Source organism: Hemibagrus wyckioides, linkage group LG09, assembly GCF_019097595.1.
Source record: "Hemibagrus wyckioides isolate EC202008001 linkage group LG09, SWU_Hwy_1.0, whole genome shotgun sequence".
NCBI lineage: Eukaryota > Metazoa > Chordata > Actinopteri > Siluriformes > Bagridae > Hemibagrus > Hemibagrus wyckioides.
Genome location: NC_080718.1, coordinates 16,955,203 through 16,978,968, shown reverse-complemented (window position 1 = coordinate 16,978,968; position 23,766 = coordinate 16,955,203). Strand labels below are relative to the sequence as shown.

General features: G+C 39.4%; 1 protein-coding gene across 4 annotated transcripts in view; it reads right to left on the bottom strand.

Annotated features, from left to right (window-relative positions):
- LOC131359925 (neuronal PAS domain-containing protein 3) overlaps positions 1-23,766 on the bottom strand; it is a 236,202-nt gene that overhangs the window by 98,433 nt on the left and 114,003 nt on the right. For all 4 annotated transcript variants that reach the window (XM_058400072.1, XM_058400073.1, XM_058400075.1 and 1 more), the window contains one exon: positions 9,006-9,088. In XM_058400072.1, coding sequence (XP_058256055.1) covers positions 9,006-9,088 — 83 coding nt within the window. The remainder of the gene's footprint in view (positions 1-9,005; positions 9,089-23,766) is intronic.

The window sequence follows — 23,766 nt, the reverse complement described above, 5'->3', positions numbered from 1 at the left end:
TTGCATTAGTTCATGCTTCATTTGCAAGAGTGTTGTAGAAAAGTATCAGCTCAGCGTGCACCCTGTCCTGAGTGCTGCTGTCTTTTCTACATGAAGGACATGTGCTGAATGACACAGAGGCGTGACAGATCCAAATATAGAGTGAGAAAGCAGCGTGAGAGGGAGAGGATGAGAGTAAGAGACGAGTGGAGGCTCATCGGCTGGGCTGGACAGCGTCATAAATGATGGTCTGTCAGGAACCTATCCAACCCAGAGATGAGATCAAGTGAATTCTGGCGTGTGTGTGTGTGTCTTGTAGTTTGTGTGTGTGTGTGTGCGTGTTTATGGATATGTAAATTCTGCTCCCATTATGTTATGCAAGCTAGTGAACCACGGCAGGAAGAGCGCTGACATGTTTGCTTTCAACAGCAAATTAGTCAACAAAGGAGAAACTCCGGCACGACTTCGACAGCTGATCTAAATAGAAGGGCTAAAAGCGCAGCGTGCTGACCTTCAGCCCACTCAAATGGACTCTTCTCTGCACTTCTGTGATGGACATGTTAGAAAACATATTTTCCTCCACGTCCACATGTCCGAAATGCTGACGAAATTGTATGCAGCGCGTGCAGGAGACGAAGCAAGAGTGGACGGAGCATTTACATTACAGTAAAAGATAATACTCATTATAAATATAAGTGTTATTAAATACAACCGAATAAACACAACCAAAAAATATGTCCAAAATACTCAACCATAAAAATGACTCTTATTATTCATTCCACAAAACAAGACATGTTCCATAAAAGTCACACCATCTAAACATGCTAAAATATTTCATGGTACAATGCTGTATTTTAACCAGCGAGAGGATTTGTTTTTGGTTCACTTCACACTCCTCTGTATTGATGCGTGTGTGTGAGAGTGTGTGTGTGTGTGTGTGTGTAGGTCAAAAGCACACAACACTATCCTGAGTGTTACACACACCTCTGTGTCATGTGGGCGATTTGGTATTGAGTGTGCGTGACATGATGTGAAATTTATTAAATAAAAAAAAAAAAAAAAGATTAGGAAATAACCCAAAAAAGCCTGAAAATCTATGCAAATGTAAATTTAAATGTATGATTTATTAGTTCTTAATGTGTAAAATCGAATTCCGGACAAACTAAAGGGTGCGTCTCAAATCACATGCTGTCCTTATGCACTATTCTATAGCACTGTGTAGTAGAAATACAGTGGAACCTCAGCATACGAATGCCCTCCAACAGAAATTTTAGCCTTAAGAATTGAAATTTTTGAATTGGAATCGGCATACGGAGATGAAACCAAACCGAACCAAACACTGGTTAAGTAAGCATATGTCTGGGAGCTGTTCAAAACTTGTTTGTGTCAGTGGAAAGCCAAGCAAAGCAAACCGAAGTGAGTTTATGAATATTACACATTTTTCTCAGTCAGCGAAAGAGTCACTCTTGATACCAACATTGCCTTCAGCATGGGTTCAAAAGCTACATGATTTTTCACACGTTTTTTTGCTGACAGATTGGTGGCGTGGGTGGTCTGTTCTATTTTTGAGGTTGGTGGCACAACTTCCTGTGAGGACCCTTGACATGGAATCCTGTGAGGACCCTTGACATTGGGTCAGTTCTTTGTAAGCAGCCATGCAGTTTACATGCGCTTTGTACTGGTAATATTTTTGAGTGGCTGGAACGGATTATCTGCATTTACATTATTTCTTATGGGAAAATTAGTTTCGCAATACAAATTTTCGCCTTCGGAACTCACCTCCAGAATGCTGAGGTTCCACTATGAGTAGTGTGAGTAGTGTGTTCATACAGAACATTCCAACTAGTAGAAGTGCACTTTAACTACCCAGACGAACTTATTTAAGCCAAAAACGCATTTCTCCAGGACCCTGGTGCTACATAGACAACATACAACATATAGCTAGACAGAACAAAAACAACGACACAGAGCTAGGGACAGAGCTACATGAGTCCTAGCAAGACAAGACAATGCAGAAACAATGGGACTTAGCATAAGTTTCTGAAGGCAATTAAAGCTTCAATTATAAATATATTTGAGGTAAAATAAATAAATATCATACAAATACAAATAAACAAAAAATAATAAAAAGTTTTATTAAAGAAATTGTTATGTACAACACTGATATGAAATAATGCAATAACATTAATAATACAATGATCTCACAGCACTGCTAATTTGAGAGTGTGCGGTTCTGATTGGTTCCTTTTTCGAAGGGCGGGGCTTATGAAACTACAGCCGTTATGTATTGTCCTATTTAACCTCTAGTCTCTGGTGTTAATCAAGTCAATCTGGCAGGATTTGTGTAAATCTGAATCATTGAAATTTAAGAAGGAATTAAGTAACCTTTAAGCACAAAGGTTCTGTATATAATAACATTCTCTGCACTACTGATGCGTCATTTGTTAAACGACATGTACCACGCTAATTACTTTTGATACAAGACATGTAGAACTCTAAGGAAAGCATACGTTACAGCATTCTGGGATGAGTTCTATGGTCAGTTAACACACTGGGGTGACCATTGCTAGAAATAATTCCAGTGAATTCCAGAAGATTGTGGAAACCATACATGCTCCAGTGCAGATAAAGAACAGCTTGCTGACTGCATGAGTACAGAGCAGGAGAAACTGCACAGGATAGCAGAGATTGTATGCATTTGTGAGAATAAACATTTATAACATACAGACATAAACACACACACACAGACAGACACTGTCTCTCAGTAGGTACGTTTACATGGACACTTTTTAATCAGATCGGACTGAATTCACAGACTGACGAATCCGATCGCAGCGTTTACATGAACGCGGTATAAAGTAATCAGATTGTTATGCGCGTTTACATGACACATGATTAGAATCGGATTAGATCTTTTGACATGCGCACAGTCCACGAAAACATCCGTACGTCATACGTCATTCTTGCGTCATTGCACATGCGCAGAACTTCCCAGGAACATATTCCATCCGATTAAGTGTTTACACGTCCTCTCGATCTGACTGAAAATGGTTTAAACCACCCCTTACCATCCGATTGAAATTTTAATCGGATGTGGCAAATTCCATCCGATTGACGTGTTTACATGACACTTTTTTAATCTAATTGTACTTCTAGTCCTGTTACGATCAGATTACAAGTGTCCATGTAAACGCACCTAGTGACTTTTCAAAAATTCCACATACACACACAGACACACACATTGTCTCTCAATGATTTTCTAAAAATCACACACACACACACACACACTGTCTCTCAATGACTTTATTACACCCCCACACAAATACAGACATTTTCTCAATGACTGCATAAAAATCTTACACACACACACACAGTCTCTCAATGACTTTCTATAAATCACACACACACACACACTTTCTCAATTACTGCATAAAAATATCCTATACACACACACACATTTTCTCAATGACTTTATAAAGCCCCCCCCACACACACACTGTCTCTCAATGACTGCATAAAATCCTACACACACAGTTTCTCTCTAAACTATAGAAATCCCACATACACAAAACCCCCACATTAAAAAACCCCACACAAATGCGCACACATACACATAACACCCCCCCCCACACACACACATACATATACACACACACTCTCTTTCTCTCACACACAAGTGCACATAAAGCCCACATATGAATGCACATAAACACACACACACACTCTCTGGAAGAGCAGCAGAGTGAGTGGCAGGTGGGCGGGACAGACGTCTAAGCTCTGCTGCATGTGAGACAGTTTTGTCTGGAGTCAGACTCAACACAAAGCCTATTTCCAACATTTCCCCAATTAACCTCCACCGTTAAAGGGTCTGCTCAAATCCAACAAAAGCCATGTGACCTGCAGTCAATAGAGCGGCTGATGGACGGGGATGATGCGTGAGACTGGGGTGGGACGGCGTCTCTTCCTCTCAGACATTAGCAGGTGAAAAATGCCTTCACTCTGCGCTCGTTTCTCCGCACAGCCTCAGCAGCTTGTCAGCGGTGAGAGGAACGGTGGAGTGGCGATACGGCGATTGGTGCGAACCACAAATCAACCTGTGATTACAGACTGTGACAGCTGCACACGCACGGCCTCAAAGACACTGCCTCGCTCCTCCTTGATGTTATGCAAATGTAAACAGCTGTCATTTCTGAAGCCGTTGTCACTGCACTTTCCGCCGATGTGGAGATCGAAGGCTTGTGAGAGAGCGACTCTGCGTGTGTGTGTGTGTGTGTGTGTGTGTGTGTGTTTAATCTGAGCCCCATTATAACACATGACACTGAGTCTAGAACAACAAAGATGGCAGGAACAACAAACAAGAAGGGGCAAAAAACATGAACAAAGAAAACACACACACACACACAAAGTGAACAGGAGTTGATATAAGATCAGGCCTTGAGATGAGAGATGTGAGGCGTATTAGGAGTCCCGTCACCTCCAGTCTCTACAGGTGTGGAAAGAAGCTCACATGTACGCACGCGCAAGCACGCTAGCCGTAATTAAGCTTCTGTATCGACAAAAGGCACCCTTCATCCTCAGAGAAAACAACACACTTTTTTTTTCATCCTTTATCATTAAAACACATCAAAAGCAAAAGCTGCTTTTATAAGCAACAAACAGCATGAGAACTAATCCCTCCTATGCAGAGAGACTAAACTTCTTGCAATTTGTTTACTGTGCCTCTTAAAAGATCAGATCTGCAAAAAAAAAAAAATGCTGAACATCCATAAGAAAGCAAATAACATATATTTTAATGAATTACTACTAAGCTTCGGGTTGGATTTTGGGGTTAAGTCCGGAAGCTGCGTGAGTAAGATGAAGAAGCGTCCTGGATCATCACCTGCGCTCTAATCAGGACCACCTGCTTTTCTGGCATTGTGTAAGATTAAGGACAGGCTCGTGTTTTTAATTACGCTGACAATCTTTTCGCTGCCATCAAAAGAGGACCGAACAGAACGCTATTTTTTTTGCTTTCTTGATCTCTCTCTCTCTTTCTTTTCCCCAGACTGTCCATCCGAACAGGAGAGCGTTTTTTAAACATATTCAAGTTCTTACAAAACATCTGCATCCCCCATAGTTATTTTTCTGTTTTTTATTATTAATAATTTAATTATTATTATTATTTATTTATTTATTTATTTATTTATTTTGCTTAATTAATTAATTTATTTATTTACATAAAATAAATTCCAAGTTGTTAAAAAATAAACAGTGTGGGGTTTAATAGCTGAACAAATATAAAACAAGTTCCAGACACAGCTAGAGAAACAGCTATAGATGCAATATTAATATTTCCAATATTAATGTCTTGACACATTATTTATTATTTCGACCACAGCACTGTTGGATGCTTCACTCTGATTTGGTCAGGATGTATGATCCATTTTCTCCAAGTAGCTACAGTAAATTTTGTTTTTGTTTTTTTAGGCCTTGTATAGCAGATGCTTCACATAAATGGATTAAACACCATGTAATTGTTGATATGGTGACATTTTCTCTAAGGAGATGTTTATTTTGGAGCGTAGCTATGGGGATTTGTGTTCATTCAGCCACCAGAGCATTAGTGAGATCAGACACTGATGTTGGGTGAGGATGTCTGGGCTGCAGTCATCCCAAAAGCGCTCAGTGGGGTTGAGTCAGGGGTCTGTGTGGGACACTCGAGGTCTTCCACTCAAAACTTTGCTTGCAAGCTAGACCCGGCTTCATGGAGCTGGCTTTGTGCACGGGGAGCTGTGTCATGCTTGAACAGGTCATCTTAGTTCCCGTGAAGGGAAAATATAAAGCTACAGCACATAAAGACAATCTATATGAGTGTGCTGTATGAGTGTGATGGTCAGGTCTCAAATCTACAGCTTTAAAGTGTATCACGATCTCTGTGATATCTCAGAAAAGCTTACTGTTATATAATTCATCATTATATTGATATTCGTCTGCACCTTACTGTTGGAAAATAGCTTTGTTATTAAATAAACCTTCCTAAAATAGTAAAGGAACATCAGTGAAATACACACACACACACACACACACACAGAGGCACACACAGAGACACACACAGACTGTGTTAAGAAAAAGGCTAAGAAAGTATTTACACTCATTTGTAATTTCTAATTTCTATTATTCATCTTAGGCTAATTCTGACCTGAATGCTTTAGTTTATCTTAGCAGCATCTGGATAAAAAAAGAAATCATGTGTACGTCCAAGAGTGTGAAAACAACACCAAACCACTGAGAGTAACCCTTCATAACCCCATGTCACAGCTGTTCACACCTGGATAGTGATGGAGGAGGAATAGGTTGGGTGGATGGAGGCAGATGAAGGCGCCTTTGGAAGATAGACGGCTGAGTGTGTGTGTGTGTGCAAAACAAAACCACAGACCCACCCACACCCACACACATACACATATACACACACACACACACACTATCAGCAGCAAGCAAGCGTACTCAAGTACGGAGGCTCCAGTTTCATTAGCTCCGTGTTGGACAACACACACCACTGATAGACGAGCAATATATGAGAAATATCTGTGTGTGTGTGTGTGTGTGTGAGAGAGAGAGAGAGAGAGAGGGAGGGAGGGAGAGAGCAGCTGCATCCACACAGCTTGCATATTAAATCAGCTAATTGATTATCTGGGATGACAAAACTGGGTGGTTTTCAGTATTCAGTGTATCTGTGGGTAAACAAAGGACAGAGAGAGCTTTCTGTAGCTGTCCTGTTCCCCAAGACAACCAGTGCATCCCAGTCACAGGACAACAGAGAACAAAGGCAGAAAAAAATAAATAAATCTATCTGAATTATCTGTACAATAAATAATATCTATAAGCATAAAATATGCATAGGAGACTTTGGGATTAATGCAAATTTGGAATCAACCCTTAGGCAGTCGTAATGTGTGTGTGTGTGTGTGTGTAAGCACTGACCCACGCTTCTGACTCCAGGTAAGACCCAGAGTGCAACTCATCACCTTTCTCTTTATTAAACTCTATCAAACACCAACTAATCTGTCTAAAATTAGAGGCACGTTCAACAGGTAATGACTGCCTCGCATCCATTATTAGTTCATTTTCCCCAAATCAATCACTAGCCGAGCATGCTTTTTTTTTTTTTTTTAAATGTCATCCTAAAACTTTTTGCAATCAATTAAGCTGAAGATTAATGGGGACAATTTGCCAGGAACAAGTCCTTCCTTGAAAAGGCCACGCCTCGACAGACTTCCAGGGCTGGTATTGATGTTAATTATAAATTTCCGCTTTCCTGTCAGACATTTAACCTGTCGAAGAGGGAAGAGCGGCGGCTGCGCAGGGACCATGGCATGCTATTTAAATATTCCTAATCCGCTTTCCCGGACACAGGTGACTGGTGTAAATTGCGCTTTCTGTTCTGTGTCATTTAAAGGAATCTGACAGGACATTGGTGCTCTGGTTCAACATGGAGAGGAAAAAGCTTTTTTTTCTGTAGTGGAGGGATGAAAATCTCCTCCCTCGGCTCCCCTGAGCGCTTCTGTCGACTTGCACATCGCAGGTAAACGCGCCGAGGTGTCACTTCTAATTTACCTCACGTTTAATAGCACGCTACGATGCCACATATGTCTGTCTCCTCAGTACCCCGTCACCCAGGATCTGTTCTACACCGTGATTTCATAAAGAATTTCTTGCCCTGAATGAAAACGCCATGCTTAAATGGAAATCAAAGTAATAGATTAATATGTGTTTGACCTCTGAGACGTCCCAATATAAAGTAATGGCCTCTGCATCAACACGAGGTAAAACAGATCCTCTATTCATCTGGAAATCCAACAGCAATACGGAGGAGTAATCAAATTTCATTTAAACCACATCGAATCTCAAATAATGATAAAACAGTATCTCTTTCATAACTAACACATTACCTAGCTCTAATCTAATCTGTTTAGTTTAGTTTAATCACCCGTCCGAGATAAAGCCACCAGACCCAATTTACAAAAAAAAAAAAAGAACTATACAGAAAACCATAAACAGCCGAGCAGAAGAGAATTTCAGTATCTACCCACACACTTTTTCAGCTCCAAAGAAGATGAGCAATATAGATTGCATTGGAGCAAGAGCAAGTTATTTAAAGACGCAATATTTGTGTAATAGCGAAAAAAAGCAAGACTGCAGTTTTGACAGCATGTGGGGTTTTAAATTGTAGACCTGTGCGCATATACTGGGTGCTGTATATAGGCTGCTCCCTAAAGATGCTTACCTCCAAATATTCACGATGACACTGCATTCACTTGGATTCCTACCCACCCATTCATTTCTTCTGTTCAGTATACAGCCAAAACCAGAATTATTGGCACCCTTCATACAATTTGAAGCATTTTTTAATAACCTTTCTCATATGAAAGACTTTTATTGTTTTTTAAACAATAGTATGTTTTCCCTAGAAAGATATATGGTAAAATATTGGCAACCCTAAAGGATAAATTCAATATCCATCACCAAAAAACACAAAAGAGACTAATACTACTTCTTCTACTATTACTACTACTACTACTACTACTACTAATAATAATAATTAAGTAAATAAATAAATAAATAAATAAATAAATAAATATTATTACTATTACCATTTAAAAAGATTTTTTCCAGTTAAAGGGCAAAATAAAATTGATCTAACACCCATATTACAAGCTCTGTGTCGATTTTCTCTTATTAATTTTGAGAGTGCTGTTATTTCTGAAATGTTCAGTGCTTTTCCAAAGAAATGCCCTTATTATGTTATTAAACTCAATTATTACATTTTCAATTATTTTCTATGTTTTTTTTTGTATGCTGTTTGTTTTTTATTCAATTTCTCAGGGTGGCAATATTTTTAAAGCTGACTCTAAATACTGTAAATCTATGATAAATAGTCAATTATATAATTAATAATGAAACAGGCTTTATAAATGTATTTTGTTTATGGTGAGGAAGAGTTCATGTGCATGTGAACATGTGGAAGTGGGTTATACAGATGCACCTACCTGTAGGATGTGGCTGCCCAGGTGAGGCTCAAAGATCTCTGAGGCAACTGCACTGGGGCTCCTCCTTCTCTGCGAGCCAATAGCTGAGGAAAGGAAACACAAATCAGTTTTGAAGTGCAGTGTGTGTGTGTGTGTGTGGGGGCGTGCAGTTGCATGCATGTCCCTACTTTAGTTCTTCCAAATGAACTTGGAAATGGAATTTGCCAGTGTGATTTAAACAGATATGGTAAACTGCTGAACAAACACTTCTGCCCCAATAATACTAAGCCCCCGCTACTGTAAATAGACAGATGCAAATCACAGCTTACTTATGGCTTGTGTCCATGTGCGTGTTGCATATTCATCTAAACGGAGCGCGGCAAAGCCTGCTATTTATACGAGGGATAATATCGGCGCAGTTATTCGATGGCGGAGCACCTGGAGAATGACACCCTTAGGGCATTTTTTCTCCATGTCTCCACTTAAAAGCAGACTCAGGCACTGAGAGCGGTGTAACTAAAAAAAATGGCCTGGGGTGATTTCAAACTTAACAGACCTTGTCCCACCAGAGTTCATTATTGAGAATTTTATAACAAAGCTCTGTGTACTTAATTTTCCAAGCCTAGCCAGGCATTGGGGCAAATGTTTCTGAATTAAGTGCAATTAATGATGTAATAAAAGTGCTGAATGGCTATTAAGGACTCTGAAGGAGCAGAAGCAAACAGAGCTGTGCATTTGGGAATGCAAGCTGGGGCGTGTGGGGCAAGAGGGCAGATGGCAGGGCCCTGGAGGAGGCAGAAGAGCTGAGGACATGACTGTGGAATGAGAGGCTCCTGTCCTTCAGAGCAGCTCTGGGAAAACACTGCTATCCCCTCCGGTTACGCTCTCAGCACTTCACCCTGAGTCAGGCCCAGAGGACACACAAGGCCAGAACAGCACGAAGCATGAGCAGGGGACGAGACGGAGGCACGCAGAGCAGGCGGGTCAGTGGCGGCACTGCAGGACAGAGAACAAACAAAGCACAGCCAGCAGGACAGAGTGCTAACTCACAGCAGAGGGAGCTGTTACACCCCGAGAGAGAGAGAAAGAGAGCCCAGCTTGGGCAGAAAGGGCACACACAGTTCAAACATACATCCACCATGAGTTTACTTCCAGAACTTGCTACATACCGAATTCTCACACAATTGAATGCTTATACTTGTTTATGGGTTAAAAGATTACTTTATTAGCAAGCATCATCCCATATATGTTTTTTTTTAAAGCAAAGCACAATATATCCTGCCAATATAAATCTCCATGGCTTAGAGCTTAGAGAGAAACAATTCAAGGAAGGTGAACCTACTAAACCTCATTACCCAAATCCATCCTTTCAATTTACTTCAGTGAGGAAGTGTTTGCAGGAGGGATAGTGAGTATTCTGTATATACATTGATTATTATAATAGAGTAATGCTATTTTTCCATCATCATCATCATCATCATTATTATTATTATTATTATTATTGTTATTATTATGTAATGTGATTTTAACTGGTTCCTTACTATTCACTGATATGTTGTTTTTTTATACTCATTTATTGTTAAAAACCCAACTGATATCTTTAATGTTTAATATCCAATATGTTTATATGTTTATTGTCCAATATGAATTGTTCGTTTTTCCTGTGCTAACTGTAGCCTCAGATTCCTGTTCTAGGCTGAGAGATGTGGAAGTGCATGTGATCTTTTGTTTGTCGTAGCCTGTCGACCTCAAGGTTCGATGTGTTGTGCATTTTTAAATGCTTTTCCGCTCACCAGGTTTGTAAAGAGTGTTTCTGAGTGCCTTCCTGTCAGCTAGAATCAGTCCGGCCATTGTCTTCTCATCAACAAGGTGTTTCAACCAATAAAACTGCTGCTCAATGGATGTGTATAGGGATTTTTTCCACTTTTCTCTAGAGACTGCCGTGTGTGAAAATCCCTGGAGATCAGCAGTATCTAAAACACACATTCCAGTCCATCTGGCACCAACAAGCATGCAATGTTCAAAGTCAGTGAGATCACACTTTCCCCATTCTGCTGCTTGATAATTGCACGAATGAGCAGGTGCACAAGTGCTCCTAATAAAGTGTCTGGTACTGCAATGTCATTCCTGCTCTCAGGTGAAACAACAAAGAATGTGTAAATAAAATGTATAGACCATAGCCTCTGTGTGTCACTGTTGTGACTTTGCACATACATTTACATTCTCATATATTTATTGTTGCACACTCACACACACACACACACATAAACAAACACACAAACTTAAAACAGGCAGCTCCTATAAGATGACTGAAGAAAATATCAGAAGATGAAAGCACACTTGACCAACTTCAATTATTATCCTCTCTATCGTCATGCAGACTCCGAGGAGGAAATGATTCTTCTTCACCCGTACAATAGCCCTCATCACAAGGATCCTTGCCTTTGAATGAACACTGCATAGAAATCAGGCACAGATTGCTCTGAGTGCTGCACATTCTTTGACCTTGGGGATCTTTTCAAACTCCAAACTAGATAGCGGTTAATATTTTATAATAAAGAAGTTAAAATGTTAAACCGGGCCCTTTCCGATGAGGACGGAGGCCAGAAACGAGCCCTTCCGCTAACAGCGAAGCGCTGCTCTTAATGATGCTGGCATTAGTCATTCGGAGCAGTGCTTAAGCTACAGATGGTCCATCGGCCTCATGCTGTCTCACATCATCACAGACCCCCTGTGACATCCACATCCATGTGCCAAATACAGTACTGGAGGAAAAAAATGTACAAAGGCTAAATTAGTCTGATAAAGCTAAAGATGATGAATGTGACATTCAGAGGTGGCGAGCAGGTCGTTCTGTGTAATCACCTGTTAGGAAAAGAGTTTCACCTGATTTTAATGTGTGAATCTCAAACCACCTTCATTTGACTGCCAGTGAGTAATATATATATATATATATATATATATATATATATATATATATTTGCATGGAGACTAAAAGAGATGTGATGATGAAGATGTAACGGAACGAAGCGTGAGAGCCGAAAGAACGCTTTTTCCCATCATCATCCTCAGACTCCTCTAGAGTCTGGGAAATTCCTCCTCTATTCTTTTTGCTTACAGAGCACAAAACAGGGGAGGGGCTCTCAAGCCTAATCTCAGCCTCCATCACAATATCCAATCCCCGCCTACATACACACTACATCCAGCTCCGTGTGACCTGGAGGCAGTCCAGAGCAGGCGTATGACAGGTCTGTCTGAAGAGGACCTGGCTGGAGATTCAGTGCTCCTCCACAGGTACCCGAGCAGCCATGGAGATGAATATAATTACGTATCGATCCCGGGCATTATGCTCTATTAATCTGCTTCATTTCTGCTCAGGCCACAAATGATAGACAAAGAGCAAGCTGGCAGAAGTTCAGGGGCTACACAGAGGCTGCTCTGTTGCTGTCCCACGTCGTACGTCTTCCCCGCTTTAGTGCCGTCACACGGCAGATTGAACAGAAATAAAACGAAAAATAGGAAGGAAACACCAGTAAATTAATCAAATCCGGCCAGACACGAACAGGATGAGAGATTTAATTCCACGTGTTTTTTTCTTCTTCTCATTATTCAGTTATTCATCACAAAGCGTGGTCTGGATTTTTAAGTATCTACAGTAAATGCATAATGAAGAGATATAAAGAGTGTGGAATAGCAGTCAAAAGGGTTAAACAGCTAAAGAAATATTTTTGTTGTGTTGCATACTCTATGCTATATAATTAGAACATTATGAGACTTCATAGGTATTAAACAGTAATTTGTTGAATACAGGCACACTTGGGGCATTCTTCAGTTCTCAGGCTGAAATTATTCAGTTTAAAGTATCGGGGTTTCTCCCCTGCGGGATGGCAAAGGTGCATTATTCAGAAGTCCTTGACTCAAATTCATGTAGATGCAAATGGCGTAAGGACTACCCTGATACAGAATAATGCCATTTTATTATGAGAAAATATCCGTTTCCATTTAACATTTTCAATATTTAATGCCGGTGCTTAATACTGCCATGCTACAAACAGCGTTCGGTGCAAGAACGCAATATATGCAATTTGATTCTCGGCACCGTGGCAATTTCAAATCGCAGCACTATTTGAAAGTCAATTTAACTTTCGGTTTTATAAGTCAACATTATTGCTATTGTTAATTTATTTCTCATTTAATGGGAAATTGGCAACATGGCCCCTGACTGTCATTTTAAATCTGCAATAATTTCGTCTGAAGCTTAGCGTTCTTATTCCCTGGTCTTGGATTAGCAGAGCTAAATGGCAGCCCCTTGCTTTACCAAAGCTCAGGGGCAGGTACTGTTACACAAATTGCCAATTCAATTAACAGAGTGTAAATGCTCAACTGGCAGCTGGCACAGGCGACAGCTATTTTGGCAAGTGTCAGCCTTAATTCATCAAGCTGTCAAAGTGCTCACGGTCGGGAGCCGGTGGACACTGTCAGCGCCGACAACGCCACAATGGTGAAGTTGTATAATCCGGCTACATGCACTCACACACAGATGCGCACACAAACACACACACACACACACACACACACAAACACACACACAGGAAAAGTATTCACTGAGGGGCTGCACCAATTGACCAGTCCCTACCCCGGGTTTTAGCAGCACTGCGGATGTGTTTTCATCAGCTTGGGAAGATCATTCGCTCACATCAAGAGCTGTTGTGAGGGCCACAACAAAAGAGCGAGATTTGGATCTTAGATCCACTGTGGTAACTGAATCAGCGCTACGAGCTCAGAATACTAATCTACCACTAGATAAAGCACTCGGACTCCAGCCTCTCCATTATTCCTGAGACCGCCGCTAACTTCCTGTTCGCTTTACGTAGGGGACAATCTGATGTCTTTTCAGCTTTTAAAAGAAAACATGGATTTAAAAACTTTAAGAACAATCTTGCTCTCTGCCAACGCAGGAATCTACCCATTTATTGGGTGATGGAAACCTGAAATGATGTTTACGAGTCGAAACGATTTTTTTTCCCCTTCTGATTCTAATTACTTTGATTTAGTGCTTAACAGCGCAACAATGTCAGATTTCTCCCCTGTTCTCTCTGTTCATTTGCCTCCATCTTTCCTCCATGTCTCCTCTCATTAGACAGGCTAGCTTCCTCACAGAGTGAGACACAACAGGGCTTAATTGATAGGCCTCTAGACACACTCCAATTAGTGCTGAACGCAACACCGTTCTCTTACAGGACTACACACACACACCTACATGAGTGCACATCTACACGGTGGAAACCTGCATTATATTGCAGAAATGAGTTTCATTCCCACTTCTTTATTATTGCAGGAAAGAAATGTTGCATAAGGAGATTTCATCATTCTTTTATTCATTTGTATGAGAGAAATGAAAAGCACATGCAGTGAAAAAGAAGAAAAAGAAGCTTAACTAAAAACGAGCCTGTTTCTTTTCTAGCAGCGCATTAACACACCGCTCCATAACTATCACTGGAGAGAAAGTTTCCTTCAACATACAGGATATTACAACAGCCGAAACTAATCCATTTCTACTGAAAATCCAGCTGCAGCTTAGGCTAGGGGTCAATAAAATTACATATTCTTCCCTCTACAGTGGCTGCTTCTCCAAGGTTAGTCTTGACTTGCAAATATGAGAAGCTAAAATCTTTCAGAGGTTACCCATCCAAAAAGAACAGCTCGGAGCGAAACATGCAGCTCGGAGGAAAATTACCACCTGACTTTTATTCGCAATCAGACGTTTGCGTTCGTCTTGAGATGAAGGAGAGAAAAATTAATCAATATGTCCTATTTTGAAATTTTTTGGGGGGGAGGGGGAGGGTTTAACAAAATGAACAAAAATGTGAATAAAAACAAACAAAAGACAGAGCATAGTATATAAAACAGAGAGTTTAGGGATAAATTTGCATTAACTGTAAGATATACTGTAAGTATGGGAGCAGATTCCTCAATTAAAACACAAACATAATAAATCATTTACTCTCATTATCGATCAATTAACCTGGTGATTATTAATGCAGAACGCAATTGCCAAATTCTCAGACTCTGTTTGTTCTACATTAACTGCTCTGATTGGATTCATGCATTTGTCCTCAACACGATATTTACCCACTAAAACGACTGTACGAAAAGCAAATCAAACCTGTATGGAGCATATCCCCACTCCCTCTGCACGCTCTCTCATTCCTATTCAAAATGTACATTTTCCCTCCCAGTCTGTACCCCAGCCCTAATATTTTCTCCGAGTAAAAGGCGTTAAATAATTCAGTGGCCGATAATAATGACGGTTCCTGATCACACACTACTCACATGTTCCTGAATAAGTCATGGCCATCATGATGGAGGTTGAAGCATTTGTTTTAATTAGTTTCTTTTAATGCCTTTGACTGGTTTAAGTTTTCATGATGATGAGTTTAATAATCCATGTTCATCTTTCTCCTCATTTATATCATTAAATTTTAAGCAGCTTTGTGCGGCATTAATGCAGGCGCTTACAGATCTGCCCTACACGCTGTTTCCTCCTCACTCTCTGCCACTGCTGTCTGTCTGCTTCTGCCTTATTATTATTATAGTACGAGTGGATTTCAGACCTGACAAGCATATTGTAGAAAATGTAGATCTGATGCAATTTAGTAAGGCTGATATTATAGATTTCATATAACAGAAAGGCTCAGTGCTTGTGATTGTGTAGCAGAAACTTTAGTGAACTCTTAGAATAACTTAAAAGACTGAAGCTGTTTATGAATGAATAAAAAAATCATCATTGGTGAATTGCTGTGGGATAAAAGGTAAAATCTGGGATCCTATATATATATCTATATATCCTATATAGATCATATCATATATATATATATATATATATATATATATATATATATATATATATATATATACATACATGCATATATATATAAACACATTTTATATATGTATTTAAAGAAATGTACATGAATTACATGAATATATTTTTATAATTTATTTATATTTGTAAGTACATAAATTTGTCTTCGTATATTTCCAACATACTATCAATAAGAATACTTCTAAGCCTAGATAATAATTTCATTCATTTTATTAAATAATTACTTCTTATTTAGACAGTATTTATTTATTTATGTACTTACTTATATATGTTCTATTAATTAATTAATTAATTATTTATTTATTTAAGAAGAGCAATGATAAAATCACATGACTAAACAAGATAAAACTAAATGTTTTATTATTAATTAATATTTGTGTCTGCATTATTTCATGCATTAGCTCTACATATTATACACATATACAGGAAATGCACACATTAGAGTGCAGCAGTGTAACACAGGCATGAAGAAGCGCTCAGTGAAAAATAATTGTCTCTGGAAAGCTTCTAGTGGCTCTGACGTCCTCGCTCAAATGATTTGGTATTTATCAACCTGCCATTTCCTCTTATCATGGCCAGAAAACCACTGTATCAGATAGTGATATAAAAGACCCAGGACAGAGACACACTGCATGACAAGTACTGTCCACTCAAAAAGCATCAAAACATGCAGTGTGTACAAGCGTGTACTTCATCCAGAAAACGATGAATCATTTAAAAACAATGCTTTGGAGAAACAGCAAAATGTCCATGTGAACAGATCTGAAAGGCTGAAGCCAAGATGAATCCAATTTAAAGAGTTTAAAAGTCACTTTACGAAACAAAGAAAGCTTTCTTCTTCAATATTTTAGGGAAAGTTTTCAATATTAACATCATGGGGTTCTAAAGTCCCGAGAGTATACAGTATATAGTTGATGAGTTTTTTTCTTGATTGTTCTCAAATCTTTTCTGCAGTGATTTTATTAGCAGTGCTGACTGAGATTTCCTTACGTTTATATCCAATATTGCTTAGATTTGGTCCAGACAACAGATAATGACATTTCTGATGGTCCAAATCCATCATCTGTACTTCTCTTGGTTTCTTCTATGTGCACTAGTCACCAATGAGAAGAAAAACTTACTCATTTACGGTCTTTTATATTAATTAATGGCTAGGTTAATACATTGTAACCTACAATTCTGCAGTTATGGTTTAAACAGCATGATAGTTGTAAAGAATAAAACTGCTGTTTGTTACAAGATGGAGGCTGAGACAGATGCAGGTAGGGAAGTTTTATTAATGACAATAAGTAAACAGTCCAGAATAATAGCAAGACCTGATCAAGGGAACAGGTACAGGTCAGGAGACTACAGGCGAAACTGAGTCAAAGCAGATAAAAAAGATATCTTCAGGACATGAGGTAAGCTATGTGTATACTTCACAATGTGAGCAGGAGTGTGAGTTTAGAACTGTGAATATGTGACTGGAAACAGATAAGTCATTTACACAATTACATTTCTGGCATTTGGCATACATTTTTTTATCTCATTTTATACAACTGAGCAATTGAGGGTTAAGGGCCTTGCTCAGGGGCCCTGCAGTTGCAGCTTGGTGGATCTGGGATTCAAACTCACAACCTTCCAATCAGTAGCCTAAAGTCAATGTTTTTACTGAATGGGTTTTTGATTAAATGCCTGAAATAAGCTTAAGTTATTTTCACGGTTTATTCTATGGCATAAAATACATTGGTTTTACTTTTACATATCTTAAAAAGGTGGTTTCTAACAAGTGGCTAAACAGGACAAAAGAAGATGTCAGGGATGTTAAACGTCAGGAAACTTCATGAACAGGAAAACTCATCTCCTACTGCCTTGTTGTGTTTCTACTCATGCTCTCGCAAACGATTCCAACTCAATCTACTCATTCATTCAGATTCATCCGCAATAAGAGCAGGATCAGGGAACATGTTTTTAATCAAACAGTGAAAGAGTTAAAGCTTAGTGGTAATGACGTTGAAGCCATTTGACCGCAGTGTAGTGGGTTTATAGCCTAACTTCAGCTTTTCACTTCTGCCACATTGTATTTAGGCTTCAGAATTCCTAACAGTTGTGTTCATTTGTGAAGATTATCTTGATGAAAACAATATCTTAGAATCATAAACTTTTGTTGGTCACAGAGTTTATGATAATAAACTAATAAATTCCGGCTCATATTAAAAGTGAGCTAAACGTGTGGTTTGAATTTTAAGCTTCTGCTGCTCTACAAAATCAATCAAGACTTTCTGACCAATCAGATCCGAGACGTCCTGTGGCATAAATATTTTTTTATCACATCACTGATGTTGGTTTTCAGTAGGTTCAGCTTATGTAATTAATATAATATAATTGTATAACCATGATCATAATCACTCTGAATAATTTTAGTTAGGAAGCTTTGGTTAAAATGTCTATCTCCATTCTAAAAAATTTAAAGAATTTTTCTGAGCATACTAAGGTCACCTCCATCCTGTCCCCTTTCTAAAGGATATGTTAGAGCGCTAACAAGAAGTTACCAACTCTGACTGCTCCCGAACGCGTATGGATCGTTGAATCCTGGGAGTCCTCCATGCTAAATGCAGCTATCGATATCTCCCTCCGTTGAGGACAGGCGGAAGAGGACAAGATTATTGACATTGAGCAACATGAGTGAGGTCAAGTTCAAGGGGCATCGCAAGCGGATCGATACTGTGGGATGTGCAAAAGAAAATAATGAAAAAAAAAAAAGAATCTCATTTAATTTGGAAATGCATTCATTATGGCTAACTGCATTAGGGTGAGAGACAGGCCACCCGCACTGCCCTACAGCACAGCCATGCAGATAGACTCCAAATCCATTACTGAAGTGCACTGCTAGGCGTGTCCCAATAAACCCGTGTGGACTCGGGCTGTAGAACACACTTCTATTTATGGAATCTTTAAAACACACACCAGATTGAGTGTGCTTCAAAAATCTAGCACAGAAAGAAGCACTGATTCTACACAGTGTGGCTATAAAAGTCATACTATAAAGAATATACAGCTAAAGACTACTCAGAAAATATGATCACTATAATTAACAAAGGATTTCATAACAACTGCCTTTACAGAATGGAAAGCTGTTTAACGACACTGGCCTCAATGAGGCAGGTTTGATGGTTTCTACTGACAGAATGATGGTGGAAAATCTGCATTATTACCCCTAGCACATTCCAGAGGACTGACACGCTCGGGATAGAGGATCCAAGATCACTGTTGGAGAGTGTAAATCTTCCTGTTTGCCTGTTCGCTCAAACTGCTTAGCAACGGGGGGAAAAAAAAAGTTTGTACACTTTTTCTACTTCTCCTGTGTCTGGTTTTCAAAACAATCTTTCTCTCTTCTTTTGGAGTGAAACAAATAATGCTCAATGTCACGGTTGAGCGTGTGTCTGTGAGAGGCTAAAAAGCATCGAGGCCAGTCAATGTAGCATGAAGTCTGTGCCTTATGGAAAGCTTCCTCTCCTACAGCTCAACTGCAGCATAACCTGTGTGTAACAGACAGGATACTACCACTGAGCTATATCTCACACTCCTCACATATAATACATACGCTTGCATGTCTGTATCTAAGAAATGCTGGACTCGAGTAAAGGTCACTTCTTGTAAAGGACACTCCGTGTGCATGTGTGTGTGTGAAAAAAAGGAATTCTTATGGGTTATACTGTATGTACAAGAGCTTTCTTTTGAGCGACCAATAGACAGATGTATAAGCTAGCGAAATATAGAAGACTGACGATAAAGTTCAGTGATTTGTGGAAGTAAATAAACAGAATGCAGCACAGTTAGCTGGTCAGCTTGCTGCTAGCAAAAGATAAAAATGGAGGTTTCCATAGTTTATTTCTCACTTTGCAGCTTGAAGCCTTGGAGATCAAAAATAATGTCATTCCATGTCCTGCTTTTCCACTTCTAGGGGTTTTGTTTTTTGTTCGTTTTTTCATTTTTATTAAAACACTTTTATTCAAGAGGAATGAGTCAAATACTTCAACAAGAACATCATGTATAACAACCAAAACTTGTGCTTTTATTATAAGAAGCCAAACACATAATATGGCATAGACGTCATAAGTACACTGTTGCTAAGCAACAGCCAAATATTTATCTCATGACTAAAGCTTGCAATTTAGCTAGCTAGCATATCTTGTTTTATGAGTAATAACTGCAGAATAACTGGAAACGGGAGCAGACTGTTAGGAATATGATGATAAATGACAAATCCTAATGACTCACTTTAGCATTACCTGATAACTGAGCCTCCATACTGAGAAACTTTAACACTGCATCACAACATTTGAACAACTTAAACCTTTTGGTCTTGCCAATCTGCCCCCGTAATCTTCCCTATCAGACAACGCCTGTCATATAATTCCAAATGATGAGGGTGGGGCTACCATGTGCTACTGCCAAGACACGTGAAGCCAACCTCTGCATCTGGTCAAACTGCTGCTCATGCTGCATCACACACTCAGATGAAAGCGATATCTGCCCTCTTCCACATACCTGAGCTAAAAAAAAAAGCCCATGATTGGCTAGTGTTGCTTTGATTGACAGGTGAGACAAAGTATGCTATCCCTCTGTGTATGTGTGTGTGTTCATCTCTCATTTAAGACTGGGAATGTTAAATGAGAGATGAACACACACACATACAGGCACAGTCATATATTACTGTCCTTGAATCACAACACATTAACATCAACTTATATTAGTGCTTACTGTGTGTGTGTATGTGTGTGTGTGTGTGTGTGTGTGAGTGACTGACTGAATGAATCTTGTTCTTGAATAGTGTGTGTGTGTGTGTGTGTGTGTGTGACTGACTGAATGAATCTTGTTCTTGAATAGTGTGTGTGTGTGTGTGTGACTGAATGAATCAAGTTCATGAATATTGTGTGTGTGTGTGTGACTGACTGACTAAATGAATCTTGTTCTTGAATATTGTGCGTGTGTGTGTGTGAGAGAGAGAGAGAGAGAGAGAGAGAGAGTGACTGACTGACTGACTGGATGGATGGAAAGAGATGTATATGACAGTTAACTGTCCGATGACTGGATAGTGAAGGGTGCAGAGCTATCTGGGTGAGTCAACAGCATGAAGAAATTCATAAAGGTGACAAAAAAAAAAGTGTTGGTGTAACATAGACATGGAACAGAGGGAGAGAGAGAGAGAGAGAGAGAGCGAGAGAGAGAGCGAGAGAGAGAGAAAATTAAAGTCAGAGAGAGATGAATGAGGGGAGGAGTGTAGAGGCTGGAACATAAGACACGTTTCAGACATTGAAAGGCTGATGTTTCAGTCTGCCAAATGACATAATGAGGCATTGAGGCAGAAAACATTAGCACCAGGGGAATATTTGGGGCAGAGTAATTAGCAGCTAACGTATAGTGGCATGCTAAACAGAGAGACGCATCCACATAACCAACTGGAGCCTATGCAGCAGGGCTACACACTCTAGCCACAGCGACTCCCACATAAGCTGTAGTGTAGGAGATGAAGGCATAAGGTAATGGCAGCTGCGTAAAAGCTAAAAGAAGACCAGTGGTGAGACAGAGGCTAAGCATGATGACGTTTGCGAGGTGAGTGTATAAGAGTAACGGCAAGATACCAGCGTGTAACTTTAGAGAAAAAACCAAAAAAAAAAAAAACAGATTGCGTCGTATTTTCTAATTACGCTCCCACTAGTGATTGGATAGACGTGTAAGGCTGCGTCCCTGACTTCATCCATGTTAATGAAACCCCGCTGGCACTGATCATGCTGCCAAGCCGTGCAGAGTGAAAGAGAGATTAAACTCCTGCATGACTCAAGCACCGTTTGCAGCTAAGGTCAGGAATTATGTCCTGTGGTAAAAAAAAAAAAAAAAAAAAAAAATTATTAGTGAGAACTCATTGCATCTCAGGACAGGGTTCGAATTTTTCATTTCAGTGATGTATCATATGGCTAATAAAAATCTGCAAAATTGATATTTTTATCTGGGGAAAAAAAATGCTGTGTGTTCAAATGTGGCACTAGGTGGAGCTTCACTAAAAGAACAGCGTACTGACCACTGCACTTAATCACCCGAGAGAGACAAGGGTGATTTGTGTATATGTAATATATATGTGTGTGTGTGCGCTTATGTATATGTAATATGTGTGTGTGTGTGTGTGTGCTTGCTTGTGTACATGTAATGTGCATGTGTGTTTGTGTAATATATGCATTTGTGTGTGCTTGTGTATATGTTATATGTGTGTGTGTATGTGTGTGTGCATGTGTGCTTGCTTATGTACATGTAGTGTGTGTGTTTGTGTAATATATGTGTTTGTGTGCTTGTGTATATGTAATATATGTGTGTGTATGTGTGTGTGCATGTGTGCTTGCTTATGTACATGTAGTGTGTGTGTGTGTAATATATGTGTTTGTGTGTGCTTGTGTATATGTAATATATGTGTGTGTGCATGTGTGCTTGCTTATGTACATGTAGTGTGTGTGTGTGTAATATATGTGTTTGTGTGCTTGTGTATATGTAATATATGTGTGTGTGTGCATGTCTGTGTGCGTGCTTGCTTGTGTACATGTAGTGTGTGTGTGTAATATATGTGTTTGTGTGTGCTTGTGTATATGTAATATATGTGTGTGTGCATGTCTGTGTGCGTGCTTGCTTGTGTACATGTAGTGTGTGTGTGTGTGTGTAATATATGTGTGTGTGCTTGCTTGTGTACATGTAGTGTGTGTGTGTGTAATATGTTTGTGTGTGCTTGTGTATATGTAATATATGTGTGTGTGCATGTCTGTGTGTGTGCTTGCTTGTGTACATGTAGTGTGTGTGTGTGTAATATATGTTTATGTGTGCTTGTGTATATGTAATATATGTGTGTGTGCATGTCTGTGTGCGTGCTTGCTTGTGTACATGTAGTGTGTGTGTGTAATGTGTTTGTGTGTGCTTGTGTATATGTAATATATGTGTGTGTGCATGTCTGTGTGCGTGCTTGCTTGTGTACATGTAGTGTGTGTGTGTAATGTGTTTGTGTGTGCTTGTGTATATGTAATATATGTGTGTGTGCATGTCTGTGTGTGTGCTTGCTTGTGTACATGTAGTGTGTGTGTGTAATGTGTTTGTGTGTGCTTGTGTATATGTAATATATGTGTGTGTTCATGTGTGCGTCCGTGCTTGCTTGTGTACATGTAGTGTGTGTGTGTGTAATATATGTGTTTGTGTGCTTGTGTATATGTAATATATGTGTGTGTGTGCATGTCTGTGTGTGTGCTTGCTTGTGTACATGTAGTGTGTGTGTGTAATATATATGTTTGTGTGTGTTTGCTTGTGTACATGTAGTGTGTGTGTGTGTAATATATGTTTGTGTGCTTGTGTACATGTAGTGTGTGTGTGTAATATATGTGTTTGTGTGTGTTTGCTTGTGTACATGTAGTGTGTGTGTGTGTAATATATGTGTTTGTGTGTGTTTGCTTGTGTACATGTAGTGTGTGTGTGTAATATATGTGTTTGTGTGTGTTTGCTTGTGTACATGTAGTGTGTGTGTGTAATATATGTGTTTGTGTGTGCTTGCTTGTGTACATGTAGTGTGTGTGTGTGTAATATATGTGTTTGTGTGTGCTTGTGTATATGTAATATATGTGTGTGTGTGCATGTCTGTGTGTGTGCTTGCTTGTGTACATGTAGTGTGTGTGTGTGTGTAATATATGTTTGTGTGTGCTTGTGTATATGTAATATATGTGTGTGCATGTCTGTGTGTGTGCTTGCTTGTGTACATGTAGTGTGTGTGTGTGTAATATATGTGTTTGTGTGTGCTTGTGTATATGTAATATATGTGTGTGTGCATGTCTGTGTGCGTGCTTGCTTGTGTACATGTAGTGTGTGTGTGTGTAATATATGTGTTTG